General features: G+C 34.5%; 2 protein-coding genes across 2 annotated transcripts; both read right to left on the reverse strand.

Annotated features, from left to right (window-relative positions):
- Window positions 1-1,169: 1,169 nt before the first annotated feature.
- LOC132553235 (uncharacterized) lies at window positions 1,170-14,645 on the reverse strand. The gene is made up of 13 exons (XM_060217464.1): window positions 14,609-14,645; window positions 12,457-12,539; window positions 11,713-11,784; window positions 10,416-10,509; window positions 10,093-10,175; window positions 9,319-9,390; window positions 8,939-9,089; window positions 8,077-8,232; window positions 7,467-7,502; window positions 3,642-3,752; window positions 2,747-2,764; window positions 1,599-1,782; window positions 1,170-1,221 (listed from the first exon to the last, which is right to left on the reverse strand). Exons 1-13 carry the CDS (start codon window positions 14,643-14,645, stop codon window positions 1,170-1,172), a joined length of 1,149 nt encoding a protein of 382 aa, XP_060073447.1.
- A 2,781-nt stretch (window positions 14,646-17,426) lies between these two features.
- LOC132553236 (uncharacterized) lies at window positions 17,427-27,056 on the reverse strand. The gene is made up of 12 exons (XM_060217465.1): window positions 27,049-27,056; window positions 24,826-24,896; window positions 24,218-24,250; window positions 22,624-22,703; window positions 21,908-21,973; window positions 21,734-21,785; window positions 20,220-20,312; window positions 19,653-19,735; window positions 19,151-19,222; window positions 18,586-18,721; window positions 18,248-18,403; window positions 17,427-17,626 (listed from the first exon to the last, which is right to left on the reverse strand). Exons 1-12 carry the CDS (start codon window positions 27,054-27,056, stop codon window positions 17,427-17,429), a joined length of 1,050 nt encoding a protein of 349 aa, XP_060073448.1.
- Between the last annotated feature and the right edge of the window lie 866 nt (window positions 27,057-27,922).

Raw genomic sequence — 27,922 nt, forward strand, 5'->3', positions numbered from 1 at the left:
TGCAACGAAATGTGGAACTTTACCTTGCATACTGAATATGTTTACTAAGAGACTTAATCTAATGAACTGATACGGGCCCTCCAGGCCTCTTATGTTACTTGCAAAGATGTTTTTTAATCCAATGTCATCTCTAAACTTTTTTTATCTGAAATATGAAATATGAAATATATCACAACACCATATCAATCACATGAGGTTACTTTCGAGATTCTGATTCCACGAAATTAAGCTGCTAATTGACAAACTTACCGGTCACGATTTTTAAAAATTATATTAAAAGCGCTTGGGTGCACCGAAACTCGACGAGTTTGAAGAACTCCTCCTAAGATCAAACTTTGTTCTAAAAATCAAGAAAAAATCACATTTTTTTTATATTTAATTGATCATAACTTTTTTTATTCTCAATTTGACAAATAATGTTTGCTTAAAATGACAAATTGATTCCAATGAACAAAATAAGAGGTTATAAGAAGCCTTGCGATGAACCCTTGCTTTGTTATTGAGCCATTTCTGAACCTTACCTTATACCCTCAGTAAATGTCACAAATTCTATAACAATTCAGGCCCCATGGGCCTTTTGAATTCTTTAAGTGCTATTTCAGGGGAGTGTATTGGGGTGCTATAAATGCCACATGGTTTGGATTGAATCGGGTCCTGGGCAAAATTCCATTGTTCGTGAAAGAGGTCCTTTCAATGATTAAGAAATTGGTTTAATCGAAAAGGTAAAGTTTTTCTTTTTACAAAATTTTACAAAAGGATATGTCCGTACTATCACAGAGTTACTACATAGAATGATACTATTAACATGCTATGTTCACGTGCTATCAACCACGAACGTATTCCACCCATGAACATCAATAGCTGTAGACTTGTTCTTTTTCGAGTCAGGAACTATATAAGTTCTTGGAATGGCGATTGAGCAAAATAGTCATGAAATTGTCTGATTAGGGGAAAGTACCATAACCACAAACCATAGCTTTACAGTATATTTGACTGAGCATACATACATGTGCTGTACTTATAATTAGTTTGAAAGAGGAAACATGGTTCGTACTGGGCAGTAGAACAGAGTTGTAGACTGAATTCATAGAAAGAACAGAAAAGATGACAATGGAGACCCGGTTTAAAAAAATAAGTTATATTTCGTGTTTTCGAGGCACAAACGATACCTAAGTATGGATTTCACTGTGGCAAGTGATACTGATGCCAAGCTTCTGGATTCTGGAATAATAAATATTGTAGTTTATTGATGTATTAAATTTTATTGATAAAGTATTGAAGTTTATCGATCAAATAATGAAGTTTATAAACAAAGTATATTTAGTTCATTGATACAATAACGAAGTTTATAAAGTTATGTAGTTTATTGATAAAATAAACAAAGACAGGTACATGTAGTTCAATGATACAATTCAATAGTTTATAAAGCAATGTAGTTCATTGATAAAGTTACAAAGTTTATTGATAAAGTACATGTAGCTTTAAATAAACAGTCATTAAATAATTTCCAAAAACATGTCAAATAAGTATACTCCAGTTCTTGTTACATAACAGATCTATAAATAACTGTAAACCACCTGTTAAACAAGTATAAATACCTGTCAAACTCTTGTTGTTCAATAGCATCACACGTGCTGTTAGGACAGGTGTACATGTTTTGCTTTTTGTTGCAGTAGTAACAGCAGAACATCTTTACGTCTCTATCCCGATCGTCACAGATATGGAGCTGCTCGTCCAGGTACTTACACTGACACGTGGTGATGGGATCATTACAGACCGGAGCTATTTATACATAGTGAACAAGTAAACAGAATGTATAAAGTTAACGCATTGTATAGGTAAACAATGTGTAGGAATATGGTGTATAAGTAAACTAAGGTTAAAGAACTGGAAATTAATTGAGGCCGTTACTATTCAATTCCAAAATCTTGCTTGGTTGTATGATTTTAAGATTTAGATTTTTATATTTAAAAACGATCAAGTCACAAACTGCTTCCAGATCATTCAAGATTGAGTTTTATCATAACAATGACACCAAACAGCATGCAGTAACACGTTATACACGATATCAGTTGAAAAAAGGTCTCAATCGCCTCTTTACATAAAATGTACATGTACATGCAATCCAACCACCATCAGAAGTGTCATCATATATCATGATATTCTGATTATTAAAATCATTTCAATTTAAAATCATTAAAATGATATGAAATAATTCGTGAGTTGAAAGTAAGATACGAAGTGCTTTTAGAATGGTAAATGACCTATGGTGTTGTATTTCAACAGAAAGAATGATGATTTGTGAAGAACGCAAAACGGTAAACACAGTAATTACTATATCGGTTTTTTTTCCGTCAGATTTTGTAAGACGAAAAACAAAACCTCTCCGTAAGTTTTTTTTACAATCGGCAATCTATGAAAAAACTAATTATAAGAAGGTTATAAACTTTACCTGGTTTTGGGGTGGTAGCTGAGGATAAAAATATTCATATTTAGATAATGATGATTACATAAACAAACTTCTATCTAATTGATATATTTCATTGTGATGTGAAATATATAAAATAACACCATATATGGTCATACGATACATTTGGCTGTAGCTAGTGCGATTGAGTGATTTAAATAAACCTATTGACATGCAAATATATATATAATAAAAATAAAAATTAAATGACAGTATCCTGTGCAATAGGTTAGATGTAAATTATTAACACGTAACGGAATATATTAAATGTCACATTACCTGGTTGTGGTGTAGATCCTGGAGAAATAATCAAAAACTTATGAGTTTATGTTTCTTTAAAGAGGACAATGTTTTGGTGTGTTTTGCACGGTATATCTGTATTATACTATCGCAAACTAACCGAGAGCAAAGTGGATATACCGCCATATCAAAACACACTAAGATCATCCCCTTTCTTATTATCATATGCCAAGTTGACATCGAGGTCAGTAGGGGTCATTAGGGGTCATTAGGGGTCATATTGGGGTCAGCAGGGGTAATTTTGGATCATACCGAAGTCATGAAATCTTTCCTTGAACATACCAAGTCGTTAAACGGTCACAGTAGTTATTTCTAATGAAGAACGAAACGCCGCTTTCTATACCAGTGTTAAATAATGTCACGTACTTGTTAAATATTTCAAAAGATTGCAAAAATATCCAGTAACGAAGGACATATAGAAATTAGCCACAATATCTGATAGGAAACAATTTATTTTCAACTGCACATAGTTGAAGTTCAGAAGATAACGTTAACATTTCTGCAGAAGACACAATATCATGATGTGTGTAGCTGATTACTTGCAAAATATCTTAAAATTATTTAACATTACACGTACAACAAAAAGACAATGCGCTAATTTAACGATCGTTAATTTAAAATAAATCTAATATCATAGTGTCATCAATCAACCTTAATGTCTCTCATGCTTTTTATGGGCCCCTAGGTACAGAGGGAGGAATTCATTGAAGAAACATTTTCAAACATTTCAAGTTTCAGCAGTTTATACAGAGTTAATCAACAAAAACTAGTCCAGGTAAGAAATTAAACACTTTTTTAACTTCAAGGGCAATAACTCTGAAAAAAATGACCCTCCTTTGATGGTGGGAAGATAAAAACACACAAAAATACTTACCTCCATTACATATTCCACATGTCTTCTTACAAAGCTGTGGCTGTACACTGCATATTAATGTTGTAGTGGGGGCATCAATGGCACAACGATCACCGTCGTCATAACACGATCCTACACAGTATAATAACATAGCGGTCAGCGGCGTCATAACACGATCCTACACAGTATAATAACATAGCGGTCAGCGGCGTCATAACATGATCCTACACAGTATAATAACATAGCGGTCAGCGGCGTCATAACATGATCCTACACAGTATAATAACATAAAGGTCAGCGGCGTCATAACACAACCCCATATAGTTTACACAATTATACAATTATATTAAATATATAAAACAAACACATGTAATGCTGTAATATCACGTCGCTAATATACTTCACTCTGTTATATACACTGTAGTGTTGTCGGTATCCTGATTTAAAAATAAAATACATTTACATGATTGTAAATTGTGATATAAACAATAAAGCAAAAATTGAGTCATGCAGAATATACGTATGTCTAAATATGAGCAATAGTGAGTCGCTTCATCAGCTTGGTGTGGTAATGTCTTAGACACAACATAAATAATACTTAACTGACCCAAAGACTTCAACGAAAAAAAGAGTCTTCTAATCAGTCATGTGAAATTCCATGAAAAATCAAATGTCATTTTGTTCGCAATTTCCGCTTAAGAAAGTGTGACGACATTTCATTCCTCGCCAAGAAACAAGCCAGGAATGGTAAACAACATCGGAAGTGGAACTCCTGGACAACCACAGAGAAGAAGGGAGACTGGACAGCATACATTATTGGTATATGTGTAAGCTAGCGGGATTGTTTATAAGAATGTCATTTTACATGTATTGACTTTCAATAATGCAGAATTGAAGAACTGCAGAAAAACAATCTTGAATTACAAAAAAAAAAAAAAAAAAAAAAAATTAAAAAAAATTACAAAACGAGTGCAAATGTGATAAAAAATGTCCTCTCACAAGTACAAGACGCTTCGGCTTCATCGACGAAACAGACAATGCCAACGCTGGTATATCTAGGTAAGTAATGTCACGTTCAATACAGAAACTATATACAATAACACGACTGTCCAACACACATGTAACCATTAAACTTCTCCATAGTGAGTATACATCTCTTGAAACGTCTGTGTTGTAGGGTTATCTTTCAGCTGTTGACTGCTTTCATGTGAATTGTGATATTGGCGACAAGCCATAGAAAATGAATTGCAATATCAATGTTGTAGAAGCAGGAACATTAGCTTCTATCAAAGGAAAGGTCATTATCATACCAACAAATTATATTGCTTGATGGAAAGTTAGTTCGGTCGGTAACGATGTAAGTGAATACTGAAGTTAATAAGTATGAAACAAGGACTACGAAACAATTCATATAGACTACAGTGATGTTTGTAACGATCCCGAAAAGGAACAAAAGGAATAATCCGGTCAAACACAGCAAAGGCATTTTACAAAAGACTCTCCAGCAAATAGAACTTTTCACAACAAAAACCAAGAAAATACCAACATGTCAACAAATGAAAGGCTTACAAAATACCCCTGAAAAGTACGGGATGAATAGGACCAGGTTTTCTGAAATACTAAGCGTTTTCTCTTACATAGACGACAACTGTCATGTCAAATGTGCATTAAACACCTCCAACCTAATATCGATAAGGGAATGGAATGCTTCCCAATGAGACAATTAGAATTAGATAGAGCGGAAAAAATACAGATGATTTCTTCTAGTCAGTCATCCTAAAGGCCTAAATTGCCTGAGACGACTGAGGAAAACAGAAAAGAAAATGAATGATTAAACTGTCAACATAATTTTTAAATAAGCTTGTGGGAAGCATCTTGTGTGTAGTGTATGTGTGGACATTTGTTACCACCTCCACTCTAAATAATACAGTCGTTATCTTCCAAAAGGTAGGTACAGTATATATATTTACAAATGTTCTTATCGTATTTGCTTTCATTTTTAATCAGCCACCAGTCACCATCGGTTGAATGCCGGGATACATTTTTTACCGAGACGTTTGCAAAATTGGCAATATGAAAGTATGAAAAAGTATCCATGTATCTGCCTCGTATCATTAGGCCTGATATTCTGCAAATTGTCTCACCAAAACCAATACCAACAACTATGCTTCTTATCACACCACTTTAGACTTGTATTCTGTACGTTATTCGTTGTTTTAGTGAATATCCGTATATAAAAAGATTAAAAAAAAGAAAAAAATAGAAATTGCAAACGGCAAAACAAAAACAACTTGTATATAACACACTTTCTACCTTACCAGGTGGCGGCAATGTCCCAGATCCTGTCGGTACCACTGCAACAGATATAGTTATATCCATATATATGTACTAGAGACATTGTTTTGGTTATCTCCTTTAGATATATGTATGTTATTTTTCTATGAAAATATTTCATTGCTTGAAATCCAAAATGTCACATTAATTATGTATACACCATTAATTCAGTAAGACTGTATCATAGCAATATTGATTTTTTCTTTTGTGAAAATAAACCTTATCGAATTATTTGTTGGTTTTGCAGAGAGCAGATCAAACTGGGCTACGCCAAGACGGAAGTTTGCTTTGACACAGAAAGCAGTGTTTCTATGTGTATTATTGTACATTGACAAATGCTGAAAGATGGAAATTCTCTAGAATGGTAGAGGATGACAAGCTATACAGGAAAGTAGCTGTACGTTAAAAGGACGGCCATTCTGATATTTCTCGTGTAAATCAGCATCTGAACCAAACTGGGCATTGCAGAGAGCAGAAATACTTTGTGTACAAAGGCAATGTCATGCTCATTCAACAATGCCTCCTTAAGGCAGTGGAACATCAGTGTTCGCTTTGGCCGGCGGAGCGTCAAAAAACAGCAGACGATTTCGCTCTTGCCAACCAGCAAAACCTCCTCTGCTGACAGAAAGGCACAAATAAGCAGGACGGTGAGGAACCTCTGACCACCGTACATGAAATGTTAGGTCTTTGCGAGGAGTCTACTGGTCTAATGAAAGCCGCTTTCCACTTTCGCCAGCAGACGGATCTATGTTTGGAGAACAAAACGGTATGTCATCGGAATCACGGACTTGCGATTCATTTCTGGCCACAAAAGCGGAGGTGTTACTATTTGGGGATGATTTTTTTTAAACTGTAAGTTTTGCATGTATGTCCTGGTGGAAATTTAGTTGGTCAGAAGTATCGTGATCAGATCCTTCGACCTTTAGTTGTTGCACATTTACCATCTGCCTAACCTAATGAATGGCAACAAGGATAGATAGAGACACTTCCGTGACCAACGATGTTACCAGACATAAATCCATCTTAGCATGTCTAGGACAATCTCGGAAAAAAGTTAATACATCGGATCCAAAATCGGTGAGTCACGGGCAGCATTTATTCGGAAGTGACAGAGGTTTCCTCAGAACCAGAATCGGAGTTTGATCAATGGTATCAGAAAACGAGCACAAGGATACTTACCAGAAGCGTGGTAGCTATACCCGCTATTTAAATATTTAAGAAATCGTGATTTTTGGAAAATATTTTAATATTGAATCGACTGTGAAATGTAAACATCGTGTGTTGAGGAAACAACATGAATATTGCTATCTAGAAAAAGGGAATCAGCGGTATGTTTATCAGACAGGTTAGTCAAAGATAAAACTGTTGCTTTTGTTGTAGGAAAAGAACGAGTGATATAGTGGAGTATGTTGTATTACACTTGCTTATATATCTTGTATAAAGCCTACATGTAGACTACATAAAGACATATTATTCTGGCTTTATTTTTATCATATAGTAACACACACTTACCGGTAGATCCAACATTGATGCTTGGGCTGCCTCCTGCTGTAACAACACATAGTCGGTCAGATACAAATTCTCAATACAAACACCTTTAAACAAATTTGCACCATCTTCTAGGGCACTTTGCCGAAATGCTAAACACGAATGGTATGACATCCAGAATCCAATATTCTAATAGATGTAAAAATCTTAATGACATTTCTTAAGTTTCTTTTTGTCAAATCGAGGACTAAATTTGTTCATTGATATTATCGGCGTAGTTTAAACCACATGTCATTTTTAATATAACGGACTGATTCACGTTTGCTCTTTTCCCATTGAAAGAGGTTTATTATCAGAAAAAGACATTGTGGTTTATTTGTCGTATTTTAGTAGAGAAAGTGTTAGCCAACGCAGTTGAGTGACCATTATTTTTACATACTGCTAACGTTTATATCTTGTTGTAATGTTTCTGATTCACTATTACTCATATTTGTTGCTTTGATGGACTCTATTTCTCCCAATTATCTTGATTGTGTTCATCAACATTAATGCTAATAGAAAACATATAATTTGCAAAATATCTACTCTTACGGTAATAAGTTCATTACCAATTTTTGTATGAAATCTTACTCACTACATGTTCCACACGTCCGAGGGCACAGCATGTTCTTAATCTTTTTGTCAGAACAGGGGGCGGCGTCATCACCAATAAGATCACGACAGCCGTCTTCATCGTAGTCAAAACACAGAAGGAGTGCTGGCGGGACGATCAGGTCAGTGCCAGAGTCAGCTGTCAAATAGGTAGGCTTGCTTAACACGAGTTTTCAACAGGAGCAGACAAACAGATACTCAGACTTTAAGATATATTCAACGAGAAAAAATACGAAAGAAAAGATCGATCTATACGAAGACATTTAAAATGGAGTATAAGTATAATAACAAGATCCAATGTTCCGGAAATGTCTTGAATTCCAATTAAAAAATATTGTACAGCACCAAATGATGTTCAAAACTTTCCATATCGTCCCAAGACGAATAAAATTAAACCAAATCATACCTCATTATCAAAAATATCGAGGAAAAATCGCAGTTTTTTAAAAATATTATTCAGGGTTCCTGCAATTATTTCCCTGTTCATTCAATCAAGTTATTTGCTATACGTGGTCTATTTGTTGGTTGGGAGGATCTGAGGGGTCTGTAGATTTAGTTAGATTAGGAATAGCAATTACTTTCATGGTTAAGAATCAGACAAAATGATTGTTGTAGGTAATAAACATTTATCCTCAGCACACAAGCTTGTATTAATATTTTCTATTCAACTGACTTGTACTATCATTTCTCTAGGAGATAATAGTTATTAATGGAATTTGTTCTCCTACCTGTTAAGTACTCTTGGTTGTGCTTTTTACACTATGCATACGAGTATGATAAAAATATCCTGTTTATAAAAGTCAGATACACCCTGATATCTCCCCACATATTATTATCTTACTTACTTCCATCACACAGGTCTCGATTGCAGTTTTCTCCTGAACAGCATTTTGCACAGTAAGATGTTGTCAATGGTAGCGAACTGACCCGAGTCTGTCTGGATGATACGTCTTCACCACGTTTACCGACGGCGAGGACAGGCGGGGATCTACATCTCTGAAATCATTGTATTGGTCTGTGATGACATAGATATAGTTTTGTTAATTCAATGCTCATCAAGTTAAAGTGTATTTCCTTAATCCTTCAATATTTTTGAGCTTGAGGGATTTTTTATTTATTTATTTATTCTTTTTGTAGAACATTAAAATCGTTAAATCAATGACAGATGATAATTGATCAATGATAAACCAATATAATTTGTCTTGTTTAAGGAGGAAATTCTTACCGAGATTTGTGCACATCCCAAACGAAATCGTTTTTCTAAATTAACGTTGTATACTTCCTCTGTGTAGCAAATCTGTAAATAATTAAGGAAGTCTAATTACATATAAAACTGTATATATAAAAACCCACTAGAACGCAACATCATACAATACACATTAAATGCCCACCAAATAATATCTAACTACATAATACTATAATAATTCTATAATATTCTATGCAACAATCACTGATGCTGCAAGAGTCCTAAGTATGGAAATCAGGAAAATGAGGTAGGAAAACCGCAATTGACTATTTGAAACGTTTAGAATTAATTTGAGAACTCTTGTGCAAAAGTCAAGTAAGTCTAGATTGAAACCCTAGATACGGGTTGTCACATTTGAATAGAATAACGAGTTTACATTACATAGTAGATATACCCTCAGTACAAATAGGCGTGTACACATGTGAGCAACATCATACGATATAGATTTAGTATGCGCAATATAAGTGATTAAATATTAAAATAATATATTGAATAATATACATAAAGTTCCATAGTGATGTTTTACTACACTAAAGTATGGATATCAGGAAGTTTGAAAGGAAAATGAAAATGTCCATTTAAGAAATAGATTTCAGATTAGTTTAAAACTTTTAGAAACCTATTTCTACATTGATTGATAATTACATTAACAATGATACCTGTTCAGTACCATCTAACACCAATGTCAGGTCAAAGTATGAACATTCACTTATTAACGTTAAAGACTTAAATATCATACACAAGGTACTGTACCTCGTCCACATCACACTGTTTAGACAAATCACAGTCGGTTGGATTTAACACGAATTCACAGGCGAAGCATCTATGTTGAAGTGCTGAAATTAAAACAAAATGTAGAATTATATTTACTTGTCGGCGGAAATCCACGTGTATAATTTTTCTTATTAGGTTGAATTATTCAAACACATTTTGTATTAAAAGACGGGATTGCCATGGTAAGTACAGATTACTTACTGACTTGTCCTGGTAAGTACAGATTACTTATTGACTTACTGACTTGCTGTGGTAAGTATAGATTAAATACTGACTTAGCCTGGTAAGTATAGATTACTCACTGATTTGCTGATCACATGTCTGTATGTTACAGAAGTCTCCAGTACAACACTGGCTACAAAGAGTCCGGTCGTCACGTTTCCCCACACCGCATAACTACAGAATAAATAATCATAAAGAAATTAATAAAATAAAGTTATGTATTTTTTCAACTTAATTCTGAATTGTCATGTAAATTTTCCAATCAAATCATGAATTGATGAAGATATGTCGTTATTGTAATTGTATTGTAATACATATCACCTTATAGCAAATGAACATAATGCTGGAGTCACTTTTCCATTGATTTCACGTTTTGCTTTTCAACCAGTTTTGTACTGGAGCAGAAGATCTATCGTGGTATCTTACTTTCCCATTGAACACGTCTTAATTCATTACTAAAAAATTATTTCTCTTTCAACTTTAATCTTTATGATAAAATCTTTCAAGTTTCCCGTTATTAGTAATAAAACTAAACAACTTCTATTAGATATTATGTTAGACACACATGATCCTCACCATGTCCTACCACAGCGCGTATGAAGGATGCCTTTTTACATTACGTTCACTAATTGTACGATGTTTATCACACACTATACATGTATAACACTTATCATGTGCTGCACATTATATGAGTGATTGTTTCCCCTTTTTATATAGTGTATTATGCAGCTTGTTTGCTACATTTCAGTATGAAAATATCCATTAGTTTTTATTTACATTGGAAATATCTTACATCATGCAAATCACCTTTTCCTATGGAAATTCCAGTATTGTGCAGCTTGTCTGTTTTATTTCAGAATGAACATATACATTTGTTTTTATTTCCATTTGAAACTTTAATTTGATACTTGAGTTCGGATTTCTTTCGTTTTTTTTTTTTTTTTTTTTTGGGGGGGGGGGGGATAACTTGTGTAAGGAATCATCCGTAAGCACTTGGGTTAATAAGCAATCAGTATCTTGTTTTTATTTTCTTTATCCTAAAGTGTTGTGGTATGTCTGTATTTCTATCAACAGGTTTCCTACTTGAATTGACTAAGATGTACACAGCAGGTGTCGTCGATGAAGCAGAAGATGCTTTGCGTACTCTTCTGGAATACCCGGTATCATTCTCTTTCATCGCTAATGAAACCGGGAAACTCCCTTATTTTTTAAAAACCTGTGTGAATTGTGATGAGTATTTCTAAACATTCGATATGATATGCACTCTTTACCATGTAAAACTAAAACGCAAACAAAAATAAATGGCTTTGTATTCTGAAGTACATTGTATCGCTAGAAAGAATATTATTCTAGTTATCAGATGTTAATTGTACTCACCCCGGTATCCTTACACCCGGACCTGAAGAATACGATCGAGTCTGTGGTGACATACTTCATTCCATAACAACTCTACAACAGGCAAATACAGTTAGGAAACATCATTATGTGTGTTCTATGTTATTTTAGCTTGCGAAAGCCTCCCCACAAGTTCAATGGCATTTTATAAAGTATTTTCATTGTCTTTATTAAAGATCGTCAAAATATTGTGTAACAAATAATCTGAGAAGACACAAGAAATAAATTTCAGAAGAAAACCTCTTATAAACGAAGATATATATCATTTTGATAAGATGCATGACATTGTACTGTTGTGTACAGCTGACTGGTTATTATTTTGATATATTAAAGATGCATGACATTGTACTGTTGTGTACAGCTGACTACTTATTAGTTTGATATATTAAAGATGCATGACATTGCACTGTTGTGTACAGCTGACTACTTATTATTTTGTATTTGTTTAAATCTGTCTCAATATGATTCTGACTTTAAATATGCCTACTGCAGAAAATTCAAATTGGCCAAAATCAATTGTCAAAATATCGGTGACAATTGTAGAAGAATATGAAACCATGACAACAACAGACAAGTCTGTAGGTTTATTTTATTATGACCTGTCCACCAGAAATATTTTAATTCAGTACATACGGTGTTATGTGACTAGAATTACTGAAATGTTTCCACGATATAATATTTACTGATTTAAGGATATCATTCAGTGTTGTATGAAGACCTGTTTACCTCATGACTTCCACAGCGTACGACCTTTCCACAGTCTCTCTGGTGTGGCATGTGATCACATTCGTAACACAACGGACCAAGTGCTGTTGACATAGGAAATGGAAATCACTCTTTGTTGTGTACAAAGTATATAATAAAATCATATAAATGTATCAGATTAAAGATCACGTGATCATATTCGTAAAACAGACCAATCATTACATGTGGAATTACTTATAAGACAAATAAAATTGTAATAACATTAGTAAGCAACCGAATTCATGATCATATCAGGAGTAACAATTTGAAAATGAACAAACAGGACAAGATGCTTTCAATTTGAGTAAGCTAAATCCATAACATTATAAATGTAAATATAAATGAGACTATTTTCGCTTACTTCAGTTTTACTCTAGCATAGATCTTAATCATAATGCAGTAACGGTGCCAGTCCTAGTGTGATATACATGATACAAAGAGGCAAACTATAGAATATTTAACCCTTTTTTATGTAACAGTCTTGTATATAATTCGTAAATGATGTGATGAATATCCAGAATATTTTAATGAAATATGATGGTATTTAAAATTTTGTAGTAAATACTTTAAATAATACCTATTCACATATGTTCAATAGTTTTATAAAATAATAAAGCAAAACAAGAATGATGAAATGTTAAAGCAGATATACCTCTACAAGTATTTAAATGTTTACGTCGATAGACAGTAATTACACAAAGGAGATAGCAGTAAATGCCTATTAACTAACTTGAAGTGTAAACACAACAACATCACATTGTTTGTCTATGTGTACGTACCAGCATTGACGGTATAGACATATATAACAAGGAACCAAACAACCAGCATTCGACCTGTAAATTAGAGACAAAAGATGTAGTGTTTCTAGACCTTCGTCATCCGGGTTATTTGTTACTGGGTATAATGCCCGATAACTTTGACGTATTATTTATGTAATCAGTTCTCAGTAATCTTGTCATTATAATAACTACATTCTACTTACTATATTTTATTTGCTATATATTCTAGTCTCACGTATGTTTTCTACCCCATCGAACAGAATTATCCACACTTCCGGTGAGGGTATGATATCTCTATCTCGCCGGGGTAAGACAGCCTGCATTCACAGAACATAAACACGTGTTAAACCGGAAATTGTGAATTCGAGACGTGACTGGTTGATACTGGCATTTTAAGATAAGATTAATATTATTGTAAGACAGAACTAATCATCTTTGATTTCTAGTTGTATAACAACAAGTTATCATTACGATTGTCTATGCATAATTTAGATTGCAAAAACGTTAAAATAAAATAAAAGTCGTTATTTGCCCGATTGTCGTCCTAAATAGGTAAGCATATCAAAAGACAAATCTATTTGTTTCGATATTCATATATTTCTAGAATGGTGGACATAAGGGTTGAAAGAGGACTTTTCTCTATTGAGGGGGTTGGACAAAGAAATCTCTACCCTCAGGGAAGATTCCCAACCGTCTAACTCTCGGCAAGCTCTTTTTCGCCTTATTACCTCGTGCTTTTCTCTCTCAAGATTATGTTATAATGTTCACCTCATTCTTAAATTCGCCCTCCTGCTTCAAGGACGAAAAGGGCCAAAGCTTCTCCGGAACTCAGTAATAGGAAACATATAGTACCATTTAAAATGTGAAAAAAATATTGTGTATCATATATTTGTATATTTTTTATCAAACACCACAATTAACTGAATACGATTGTGAAAGAGAAGCAGAAAAGAAACAAAAGTTAATCAGAAAAATATCACAAACGACCAATTACACCCTGAAAATATATTTCAAATGAAGAAGGTTACCTTACTGGTTTTCACGCTAGCTGATGTATATAGTTATGAATAAAGTATGTTTACTAAAAAAACATATATCATTGTTTACCTCACTGACTGATGTATTGGTGATAATCCTTGAAATTAACGAAAATAAAACACCAAGAATAAAAATAGTTTAGAACTATCAGATATCTTTATCAATGTCAGTCATAACGAGGTATCATTGCCTCTAACTTCATTCATGTATCAGCTACAAAGAACTCCAAACTGGAAACACAACTGTACACACGCGAGCACAAACATGTTATCATTAAAAAAGGGCGCTTGAGGAGAACATGCAACTTTTTATAGTACCTGAATACTTCGTTGTTTCTTCTCCAAGACACGCCATATTGGCTTAAAACGACTGTCGTTATCGACGAAAAGGTCAAAGGTCATTCTTATCTATTTCTGATTATGGAGATGATTAGACCCTGATATATCAGCGTCACGAATTCTAAACAAACCGTTATGACGTCATTCAAACATATAGGTCACTGGTTATCACAACCATATTTTTTCGACATACATTTACATTGTGTTTATGTATTTCCCTCAGTAATGACACAGTATGGTCAAAACACGCTAAGATAAACAGAATAGTCAGCGTTCAGCAGTGATCGTGGAGATAATGAATATTAATATCAACATTTCAACCTCCCGGAACATTCTGTAGGGTTAATGAGTGTCCGTATTTTGGGGGGAAATGACATATAAAAATGAGCCTTCACTGATCAAACACCGTAATGTAGAAAACGTGAGAAACACTATAATACTGCTTGGCACTGCTTTGTAGGACATTTGTTAAGTCCTGGATACAATAACATTAACATTACGGCTTTATTCACTCCTCAAATCAGACGTTGTCATAGCCACGGACTTACAATGAAGCTAGCGGATATACTATCACGTTAAAAATGGATACTTTACAGACACTATCAGGTGTTCATCACTACGTTATATTTGCGTCCTCCATGTGTTACGAAAACCTTAAGTGGATGCAGTAAATGCAGTTCCTGGTGCTTCAGTAGAAACTAGACATCATAAAATAATGAATGATTTGACACAAGTCAGGTTTTAAAACCTCAGCTGTCCATAAACATGGCCGCGATCCTCTAACGTCTCACCAACGTATGAAAGTGGAGTTTGCAAGTAAGGGAATGTTATTAACATCAGAAATATTTTATAGCAGAAGTTTGTTGCAGGTTAAAATTCCACTATCTCGCAAAGCAGAAATACCGTATATCCCGTCATTTATTCTTAAATGAATTGGCAAATTAAAATCCAAAACACGGGTCAGCTTTCCTCGATCCTGATGTTAAATCCATACTTCAAAATTTACATGAGAGGTATGTTATTGTGCCTGCAGATAAGGCGTTCAATAACTTTATATTCCCCAGTTACATTGTTATATTTTCTGTATGGGCTTGATTCCTGACGAATGAAACCCCACCTATACAATATGAAGTCATTCCGGTGTGATTTTATTATGTCAGCTCAGGAAAAACCTCCAAAAGGCTCTTGATCAGTCTTCCACACCCTATTCTATACACCAGTGTTTCTATAAGACCATATGACTTCTCTACTCTGTGCACTAAGATATCCTATTCTAAACTAAACGAACGTATTCATTCCTTTGTTATAAGAGGTTTTTTTCCAAGAAAGGTGAACTGAGGTCAAGTATATGATTATGAACTAAGTACATCGGAGCGTACGTCATGGAAATGTCGAGTTTAGTGATAGCATTTCTTATGGTATACCTATAGGAATTAAAGGCGCCCTCTGTTGGTTGACATGCTTTTGTTTTCCTACGAGGCTAAATTTACCAGAGAACTTATCAAAACAGGTCACAAAGTCGTAACAAAGTTGTTCCTTTTGTTTTTAGATATAATGATGACGTCTCGTCATTAAATAACATGTATCGTATATACCGCCCAGAATAGGGGCTCAAGAACACGACAGATCCTTCTATAACAGCCGCTTATCTCGAGCTTTTCCTACAACCAAACCAACACGGACAGCTTTCCATAAAGTTGTTTGATAAGCGTGATTAATTCAAATTTGTTGTGAATTTTCGAATCTTACAAATCTATGGTGTTTACATGTCGCAGCTGATTCGATATTCAACAGTATATTCCCATTATAATGATTTTCGTGCATGAAAATCGCCAACAGAAGGCCAAACTTATAACACATGTTGAAAACTATAAGGAAGATTTAAAGTCGTCCTAGTGATATAATGTAGAAATATACCATTTGTGTGTGTTCTATGAAGCTAGACGTGTTCGATGCTCGTTAGTTTGCCTATTGGTTTTTTCGTATACCTTGTTATCATTGGATCACGTGATATTACGTAATAGATTGACCTAGATTTACAAGGCGTGTGTCGTCGATGAAAATCTATTTTTTTTGTTCATATTTGCCCTAGTTTTATCGAACTTGATTATGGTTTATGACAATGTTCACATGTCTGAATTTTCCTGTATTTTTTTCAAGTTATCAGTTTGTTTATTATATCTTTTTCATTGATTTCGATCAACAATGCTCCTACGCGATATGTACCCTTAAACCAGACCTTACATATTAAAGACTTGCCATACATTATAAAAAAAGAAAATTAATGTATAGATGTGCAGTGTATGTTTTGAGCGTGTGTATTTAAGGTTTTATCAGACAGTTAAGGACTCAACTCTACAGCTTTATATGCCCATCATATTTACAAGCCCGTATGTTATCCTTTGAACGCGCTTCAATACCATCACATGTTAAAAACAGTGAAAGTGATGTCAAGTGATGAAATAAGATATTTCTGACCGTTTCCATTAGTATCATGTGTGGATTCGTTGTTGCTAACATTGTTCTCACTTGAGAACCTGACATTACTTACTTGGAATTACATTGCAGATGTTGGCGTTGAAATAGATCCTTACTAAACACCTGATCTGAAATTCCTTGTTTCAAGGCTCGCCGTGTAAATATTTTGTTCTGAAGATTTGCTGTTTGTTGTTAAATCATTCAAACGAACGCAGTTGACGTAAAGAAATCAAAGACATTTTATTGTGAAAACGTAGAGTTCTGACAAAGGGACAATGACGTAGTCTGTACCACTCATTAACTTTGATCAAAATAGATGCTAGGTATTCGCAAATTTAGTATTTGAACAATCGATAGCCAGACAGGATCCTGAACAGTAGTCAGCACACAGGGGTCTTAGTACAGGGTTAGCACACAGACCTATACCACAATCAATCACCTGGCACCGTTGTAGTTCAAATTTTGGCGGACACTGTCCGGTAGGAGTCACTGTTGTACTTGGTTTGACGGTCGTGATCGCTTAGCACACAGAAAAAAAATGTATGAACAACTTTCTCAATCAAACTCACAATGAATAATGGAAGAAAACATAAATAATCATTACATTTCATTGTAATGGCTGATCAAGTTACTACCGTTGTATTTTTGTTCTGTTTGTATACAATGTTATAAAAATGTACTGAATACGTGAATGACTATTCCCACATCTTTTTCTATAGAATCCAAACATATTACTGATATTGGACTTACCCGGGATTCCAGCGCCACCTGCTGTATACATAGAAGGTGACATTAGATAGACATGTCATAACTAACCAACATCGAAAACATACCGAACACGAGATTTAGATGTAAGTTTTGGATATTTCAAAAAAATAAGTTTAATGGGGTTTTGTCATAGATATAGATAAAAAATAAGATTCAAATATTCTGCAGTTACGTCAGGTATTCTTTAATATAGCTTTAGCTTTTTAAATTTTGTCAATAGATTAGAACATGACTTTTACATTTGATTGTAAGCCCCACAACACTGAGTGAAAAACCGGAAGAAACAAGTACGGGTAAAACATCAACTGTCAACAAAACCCCAACTCTACTCTCTAAAGATATACCAAGTGTTTTTGTGCGTTTCAAACTTACAACAGACACCACAGCTCCTGGGACACATGAGGTAGCGAACCGTCCGATCATTACACGCTAATGGATCAGAAGCTTTTAGACTTGCGCATTGGGAACTGTCATAGTCAAAACAGTTCTGTAGAGGAGGCGGAAACAGCAGATCGTACCCAACGGCGTCTGTTGATACAACAATCAAATATACATTGTAAACGTCTATCAAATACTACATGTCGAGTGAAAATGAAACGTATTAATCAATTTACTCCATTAATTGTCCACAATCTGTAATTATAAAATGATGATAGCCTACTTTTTTTTATTCCATCACTTTATGCCGTTAATACAAAAACCTGTCGAACCTCTCCGACATAAATCCCTGTTACAGTTCCTCCCAGTATCACAACACTGCCCACAGTATGACGAAGTCGCCCGTGATTGGCTTTTACTCGTCACGTAACGCCGACCTACTTGTAAAGTATTGAGGTATCCACAGCTCTGAAAAAGATTATTCATTTATTCAACATTGAACATTTGGTATTTATATAGCCTATGAATGCCGAACAGAAGAAGTTTAATACTATTATCATTTTCATCTTCATTTTGTAATAAAGAGAGAAAATAAAGAGAGAAATCCATTTCTATAGCCAATATGATTGCTGTGTAGTTGTCAGTTCATGAGCTGATATTGCAGGAAAATATTTTTATTTCAATATATATCTAAATACGATATGGATACTGAAAGATTCGATAAAGATTTTTAGTTGGGACACAGTAGTGTATATTACGCTATATGTTATATATAGAATGTTATATGCTTTGATTAGTGTCTTTTCCCTCCTTCAGTTTTTGCATATTTTGATATACTAACGACTTATGATTACTATCCCTGACCTTTCTATTCCAGACCCTTGTTTCCGTACGTACCGATTTCGGTGCACAGCCTAGACGATATCTCTTTTCTTTGTTAACATTATAAATTTCTTCTGTATAACACATCTACAATAGAACAGAAATATCAAACACAATCCGAGTTCATGAATATGTATGTTTTGATTATATACTTATTAGGAAATTCAAATATCAAACAATGTCTTAAAACATTTACACAATAACTTATACAGGTATCCGTATCGTTTACAGAAAATAGTCACGTGGTACAATATGTCATCAAGGATTTCGTCGTTACAATATCGACATATTTTTTTGAAATTCTGTGATGTGTTATTAAATGATTGTAAAGGAATCTAGCCCCAAACTGTCCGGGTTTGTTTCATGCCAAACTTTATAAATGCCTCATCATCAAAATACTGCAGTAAAAAAAAATTAAAATCTAAAACAGACCAGATTTCCATATTGCTCGGTAAAATGTTTTATCGGGGTACGGTTTAACGTACATAGCAGTACACCATCATCATCTATATCATACCTGGTCGCCATCGCATTGTATGTCACGTGTACACATTACCGGATCTATGACGTCATCACAAGCGAGGCACCGTTTACCCAACTCTGAAACAATTACAGAAATATCGTCATAAGTCTTTATTCACAATATCACCGGACAATTACATCATACAATAGCTATCTATCTTAAGCACTTCTTTGATGTTTATTGAATCATAAATGGACAAAATAAATGATATTACTTAACCAAAGAAAGAACAATGGTGGTCACGTTTAATGACGTACAAATGTGTTCAAATAACAGCGAATGATGATGTTTTGCAATGACTACCATAACAATCACCCAAAACTCACTCTATATAAACATTTATGTCTCACTGTATGAAACCTTCACTAAAAATAGATGTATTTGAGACATCCTCATTTTTCTTCATATAAAAGCTGTTGAAATTCACATTTTGTAAAGATGCCTTCATTTACGATCGTTGACGAACCGAAGACGGGAAGACGTTTCCGTGAGAGGTCCATATTTACTGTAAACACATATACTACACAGCGACCACGCGAATGACGTTAACCTGTATTTTACCTGTGACATTACAAAAGCGCGCGGCACGTTCGACATCGCACTTCACCGAGTCTACAGCTTGATCGCGGGATTCGCTTTTGGCGGCCTTCTGAACTTATAACGTATGAACATATAACATCGGTTTGAAATGCCGGACTAACTTTATTTATTCTTATAACCCCGCGAAGTTTATTTACTCAAATGTTATTTTTTCATATAATGATCATCACACAGTTTTTGTCAGACACTTTCTGAATCACGTAAATTTGCGTATACCAGGGCATTTATTAAAGCAGACGTCAATGCGATCAACTTTAAGCTCCGTATTTCTATCGTGGAAAGACTAGACAAGAATAAAGACTTTACGGTAACTTAAATAATATAACATATTGGCAAAAGCTTTAATCAGATTTATTGTCAACGATTTACACAGAGATTCAGGAAAAAGCAAATTATGTGTTACAATGTTAATTGACAACCATCATATATAAAGTATGAAGTGACAGATACTCTAATAAGACGTAGCATGAATCGTTTGGTATAGAAGCCACTATATATTCACACATATAGATAAAGTGTTTTTACATGTTTGTATTTACTGATATTTACTTTGAACTTTCACGTTCAGGGTGTACTGTAAATCACTTAGATATCGAGAACTTACCTCTTCAGACATATTCGCGAATACATGATTTCACGAACGCTGTCCTAGAAATTATACAAAATTCGCGAATAATGAGCTATTAGATATAAGGATTCTACCGTTATCGGTAACGGAACTAACATGGATGTCATTCAGAATTACTTTTGTGCGAATATTCGCTAGGAATTCGTGATTGTCTCTCCTCGCGTCTTAATGCGTCTAGATTTGTCTAGATTTGTAATATCCCTGTATTGCACATAACGACTTTTACAAAAATAGCAGCAAAACTCCACAAAATACGCATTTTCTGTCCTTATGAATTAATGAATATAAGATATTATCACATTTTTCTCTATTTTCCATCTCAATTTCAAAGCTGTTTGTCCCTAACAGTCGTTGAAGGTTGTTATTTTTGAAGGAATGAAATTGGTATTTTGAAAATAAATACCATTGGAGAAATACATAGTCCATTTCATGACTCCGAGCACATCCGAGTTCTGATATAAGAAGCAAAAATACAGATACAAACTACCCGAACAACACCGACAGTATATGGGGAGACAAAAATGTGTACAATGTTTCTTAGAACACATGAATTTCTAAGGTATAATTGTTAAGTGTGGGCGTACTTTCAAAAATATGTTTTCTAATCTTGTAGATATAATGAAATACAAACACTAAACTTTTCTGTACTTACATATAGATAACTCCCTTAAAGCTTTCTTTACTTACATATAGGTAACTCACCTAAAGCTTTCTTTACTTACATATAGGTAACTCACCTAAAGCTTTCTTTACTTACATATAGGTAACTCACCTAAAACTTTCTTTACTTACATATAGGTAACTCACCTAAAGCTTTCTTTAGGTTACATATAGGTAACTCACCTACAACACGACTTACACAGAGTTATATCGGATTTCTTCTTTTTACCAGAGCAATGCTGTAACAAAATATGTAAAATTCTGATAGTATTGACAAAAATCTGATTTCAAATAAAATAGAGGTAGGAATAAAAACATTGAATTATCAATAAACATTGGATGTTTAGATTTAAATACTTACAGCTGTACATCCTGATCGAAACACCTGAATTGCACCGGAAACGAGGTAATGTTCACCATAGCAACTCTGAAAGTGGAGATAATAGATTTTGTATTTCTATTTAAGTTGATTTCAGTTGTATATACAGTTTTACTGCAGTTTAAGCTATATAATTACCATTTATATTTTCATTTTGTCTCTCCCCGTGAGAAGAACATTATTTGTTTGTACGTGTTAAATAAGGATTGCTTAACATGTTTAAATTAAATACTAATGTGTTTTTGAGGACATACTGCAATGTTTATATCACGTGACAAGCAATTGCTATTTGACAGGTATTTCGTGTGACTGTTATTTCGATATTCATTATTCAACTTACGAAATAAGTTATAAAAAAGGGACAGTGCATGATAAAAGTTACAATGAGTAAACTAGTAAAATTATCACACAGAATTTGAGTAAACTATTACATGGCGTGATAATGTATTTTGATCTTAACCAATAAACCATATTGACAAATAGAGCTTTAAATGAAATGGAGTACCTCACAGATAAATCTTACTGTTGATATAATTGCAGTAGTCCTCTCTGTGGTTTTATAAACTATCAGCACTTCTGAAGTATGGTAAAAAAACAGCTGTTTGATGGAGTTTTATCTACAATTTGGGATACACTGTATATCCTATCAATAGTCGTTTATTGTATTATGTACCTATTGAACATTATTGCAATCTTACCTCATTTGGTCCGCACTGGACGATTGTGTTACAATCACGTTGCTTAGGAAGCCTGTCACAGTTATAACAGAGAGGGCCGTCTGTACAACAAAGAATGGAATCTATCTGATGACGTCACAGTTCTAACAGAGAGGTCCGTCTGTACAACAAAGAATGAAATCTATCTGATGACGTCATAGTTATAACAGAGAGGTCCGTCTGTACAACAAAGAATGAAATCTATCTGATGACGTCATAGTTATAACAGAGAGGTCCGTCTGTACAACAAAGAATTAAATCTATCTGATGACGTCACAGTTAAACAGAGAGGTCCGTCTGTACAACAAAGAATGAAATCTATCTGATGACGTCATAGTTATAACAGAGAGGTCCGTCTGTACAACAAAGAATTAAATCTATCTGATGACGTCATAGTTATAACAGAGAGGTCCGTCTGTATAACAAAGAATTAAATCTATCTGATGACGTCACAGTTAAACAGAGTGGTCCGTCTGTACAACAACGAATGAAATCGAATTATCTGATGACGTCATAGTTATAACAGAGTGGTCCGTCTGTACAACAAAGATTGGAATCTATCTGATGACGTCATAGTTATAACAGAGTGGTCCGTCTGTACAACAAAGAATGGAATCTATCTGATGACGTCATAGTTATAACAGAGTGGCCCGTCTGTACAACAGATAATGAAGTTTTAACTATATGATGACGTCACAGCTATAACAGAGAGGTCCGTCTGTACATTAGAGAATGAAATTTAACTATCTGATGACGTCTCAGCTATAACCGAGAGGACGGTCTGTACAAGAGAGAATGAAATCTAATTACCTGATGACGTCAAAGTTATAACAGACAGGTCTGTCTATACCACAGAGAATGAAATCTAACTATCTGATGACGTCACAACTATAACAGAGAGGGCCGTCTGTACAACAACAAATGAAATCTAACTATCTGATGACGTCACAGTTAAACAGAGAGGTTTGTCTGTACAACAGAGAATGAAATCTATCTATCTGTGACGTCACAGTTAAACAGGGAGGGCCGTCTGTACAACAGAGAATGAAATCTATCTATCTGTGACGTCACAGTTAAACAGAGAGGGCCGTCTGTACAACAGAGACTGAAATCTATCTATCTGTGACGTCATAGTTAAACAGAGAGGTCCGTCTGTACAACAGAGAATGAAATCTTACTATTTGATGACGTCACAGTTCTATCACATAATCACCAGAGTGATAACACCCATTTGTATAATATTGACAGTGTACTTTATATGTACAACGGATAATATTGTAGTTTTCTGTTCGCCCGTTTCGCTCTTTTGCGAATAAGGTGGAAATATAAGATGAATTTAAAGTTTCATTTTCAAGAAGAAATGTATTTTTCTATGTATTGAAAAATAAATTGAACACTGAGCAAAAAGGAACAGTTTTGATACAAGAGCGAAACTAATCGCTGAAGTATACGTTATCTATCTCAGAGAAAATTAAATACCGAGTACGTATGTCATTGTTACGGAATGATGTACAGTATTAATCATTGTGGTGAAATACAGCGTTCAATTACAGCACGACTGGACTTTAATACTCACTTTGTGCAGCAACAATTAATATACTCGCCCATCCTGTGAGAGATAAAAGCTTGTTAATTAGAAGTCCATACAGCGAAGTCAGTTCTTAGTATTAAAGTTAAACTTTGACATGTCGGAGTCAACATCCACATATATATAGATTCTCTGTAAAGACTTTCGCATCGCCTCTTCAGTACTTAAAGGGTTAGTTTCACTCTTTGCATCGCTAGAACATTTCTTGGCAAAATTGAAAGCACAAGCGAAATTATTTCATTGGTCTAAATGGGGTTTCAGGAGAAAAAACAGACTGCTACGCTCCTTTGAAGAGAGAAAAAAGGAAAGCGACATCCACCTTCATAGCCACTACAACATATCGTTAAGCGACCTCGGGATTGATTTCATGTACATTAAAGGATCTAACTAATATACTCATTTTATCCACAAGGAGCCGCACATACAACCAAGGGCGCAGAGGGAAAGTGATCGTAACTCCTGGAGTATTGAGGATGTTCATACAGCTGTTCCGTGGTTCATACTTATTCTGTATGTTTCAGTTCATCAACACACAGGGAGCAGAGGGAATTATTGTAAAATATATTAATTCTATATCAAAATACAGACATAGCTACCTTGGATGTAAGTTATAACGCTGATTTCCATGAAGACTGGCCTAACAGGAAGTAGCTGACACACGTATGTACTATATACCGATACATAATGGTAAGTCTTATCAGCAGGTCGAAACGAAGGCAGCGACAAAACAGCGTGGATATACAGGACACAGGTCCTTTACACAGGTGCTTGTGGATATAAATGTGACAGAGATTTATTTTTATAAAATATGCTAAGTTAGTGGAGACTGTATTTTAAACGTCCAGATGTTAAATTTCAAAAGCGCAAAAAATAACAAGTCATGTAGTATCCTAAATTTACCACGTGATTTGTAGATTTGTTATTCTCTATAACATACCTTATTTGATAAAACAAATCACATTCATTTCAAATCCCACGTGGTCCTGAACGGACAAAACAGCTGCGTGACGTTTACCTCATTATCTGATAATTAAGTGTACTGTATGGATTTTGAAATCTGTATTGAAAGGTGTTATTCGCGTTAACAATTCACTTCTATTATGTATTTCAGAATCATATTATTCTTGAATTTTAATCTATCCATATTGAGATTAGGATGATGTGTGGTATAGCCTGAACCGGTTTCTGCCTTCCGATGAACAGGCCAGTGTCAAGGTTGTATTAACAATCATAACGGCAAAATTCCCAGTGTTTTTGGTGTTGATAACGTTTAGAAAAATAGTGGTAGAGTTCACAATATACACAGGTATTTGACGTTCTTCTAAAATTATCAGATATATGTACAATGTTAGTGAAAATTACGGAATCAATTAAACTATTGGGATAGTGCACCTATCTAGATTGTGACATTTCTTTCAATCTAATTTGGCTGCTCTCAGTCGCCTCATAGGCTTCAGAATTTAGGCCCTTAGCATCACTGTCGAGTCCTGGGAAGACTAAACCTCAGAATGATTCAGATTAAACTGTATTTGTTACTTCCATACACTGTATCTTAGTTGGAAGGGGTTACTGACTCGTGTGCTTTTCACCAGTCATTGAAGTGATTCTATACCCGAATTAGTTTACCGGTATTTGACTGAATTCTGCTTGAAAAGGCGTTTTACTACATCATCCATCTTTGTTGTCTGTTACTATGATTTTGATCGGCTATTGGAGTTACGTAATGCTTTGTTTACGGAGAGAGTCTGTTAAAGACGTATCCCTGGTATTAAAGCGTCCCAAGTTGCAGTAAAGACAAAAAAGTACCTTGTTTCTGTCTCACGTTGATGAGGAAACATGTCATACAAAAAGAAATGTAGAACAATGACGCTTTCTATTGCCAGGAGAGGCATAACGAGTAAATTCAGTGATTTGTTTTATTCGACTCCAAAGGAGGGCACTAATCGTATGAAAGTTTTTTTCCCATTTTTTGTCAAACAGTAAAGCGTCTTTCTTTTGCATGAAATCTTTCCATCATTTTGGAAATATATATTACGAAGGTAGTAAACATGACAAAGTTTCTGGTTTACAACTTATATACTTGCATATCGCTTTCTGGATTTAATGGTCATAGAGGGATATTAGGGTTACCAAAGATTTCATTAAAACAATCCCGGTTCTTATTTTGACTACGTGACATTACCTAGATATTACTTCGGTTTTCCATGAGAGAAGCATTCAGTTAAAACAATCTTTACTTTTAAAAGCTGGTCACACTTTCCTTGTACATTTGTTTGAGATAAGATAATAATTTTTATAAAAAAAACTGTACGGTCACTTCACTCGAGAATATTGCTATTTTGTGATACTCGTGAAATACAACAGATATTGAAAGATATTAATGTAGTGTTATGTCAGTAAGGAAACCTTAGCAAAACTTATAAATACTGACGAATTATTTCAAAGTTCAGGATCCGTCGTAACCATCTAAGCCACGTCTTTATTCTCAGTGGAACCATATTAAAATACAGGTTATGTTGTTTCAGTCATTTCCTCACTAAAAAGGGTTGCTCATCTCTGGTTTAATTACAATAATGTTTAGCTGTATATTCCATAAGACAGTACACTTCATTCCTAAGGTGGGCTGACATCCTGAAGATGTCATCAACTCAGAGCAGAAATAACTTGAAATATTCGAGTAGTTGTATCTAATTTCTGTCAGAATGGCGCCAGAAGGACACTCTTTTGAAACAAGCTATGTAGTATTTGAAGAGCTAGTCAATGTGTAGTAAAATGCAACATTTTTACAGTCTTTATTATTCTTTTCCTATCATACTCACTTCGCCATATTTCTTGTCTGCCGAAAGGCCGTAATAGCGGACATTAAGCCCGTTAAATTAAAACAGAAAAATCCTACCATTCCTCTATGTTCGATTATAATAAATATATAGAAGTTTCCCTTTTAGTTCATTGACCACACAATTAAAATTGATTTTTTTTTCTTTTGCAACCAATACTTTCTGGACAAAATCCGTCAGTGACGTCATTTCGATTGTAAATTTTGTAACGTTAAGGATGATTCGTCGTCAATGAAATGGGGTACGATGAAAGAAAATAGACATGAACAACAGATCCAGTCATGTAATAATATTCATTTTAATAGCTAAGATTACTTTTCACAACATCAAGAGCACTTTACAATACTTAGAGAAAATCACATACTTTAACAGCAGAATACGAAACTACTGATAATAAATTAACACTAGTTTGTAAATATTTTTATATACTGTAATACTTTGATAGGGTTGATGAAAGGGGAAGTCCTGAAAACTTTGTCACATCCTCTCGCCGTTTCCAAGCCTACAGCCAAGGAACAACGCTTAGAATGGAGGTGTCTAAAGGTCACAGGACATCCTCTTTCTATTTTTTGCCAAAAAATCATATTGAAATAGAACTTCTCTGAGGCCAAAAGTCACGTTTTCTCCCTCTCATTCACATACCTCAGTCTCTCTCTCCCCTCTATCTCTCTCTCTCTCTCTCTCTCTCTCTCTCTCTCTCTCTCTCTCTCTCTCTCTCTCTCTCTCTCTCTCTCTCTCTCTCTCTCACACACACACACACACACACACACACACACACACACACACACACACACACACACACACACACACACACACAAAACAACACAGACTAATTAAATAAATGTTCAAACAAAAC

Source organism: Ylistrum balloti, unplaced genomic scaffold (assembly GCF_031769215.1).
Source record: "Ylistrum balloti isolate Yb309-2 unplaced genomic scaffold, AGI_CSIRO_Ybal_v1 Utg370312, whole genome shotgun sequence".
NCBI classification, from domain to species: Eukaryota; Metazoa; Mollusca; class Bivalvia; order Pectinida; family Pectinidae; genus Ylistrum; species Ylistrum balloti.

Coding starts and splice junctions, on each gene's coding strand:
- LOC132553235 (XM_060217464.1), bottom strand. CDS start 14,645: ATGGCGTGTCTTGGAGAAGAAACAACGAAGTATTCAG. Junction 9,391..10,092: donor AACAGTGTGATGTGGACGAG/GTACAGTACCTT, acceptor AATTATTTACAG/ATTTGCTACACAGAGGAAGT. Junction 3,753..7,466: donor CATCAATGTTGGATCTACCG/GTAAGTGTGTGT, acceptor TATACTGTGTAG/GATCGTGTTATGACGACGGT.
- LOC132553236 (XM_060217465.1), bottom strand. Junction 22,704..24,217: donor ATTAATTGTTGCTGCACAAA/GTGAGTATTAAA, acceptor TTTGTTGTACAG/ACGGCCCTCTCTGTTATAAC. Junction 21,974..22,623: donor TCCAGTGCGGACCAAATGAG/GTAAGATTGCAA, acceptor CTCCACTTTCAG/AGTTGCTATGGTGAACATTA.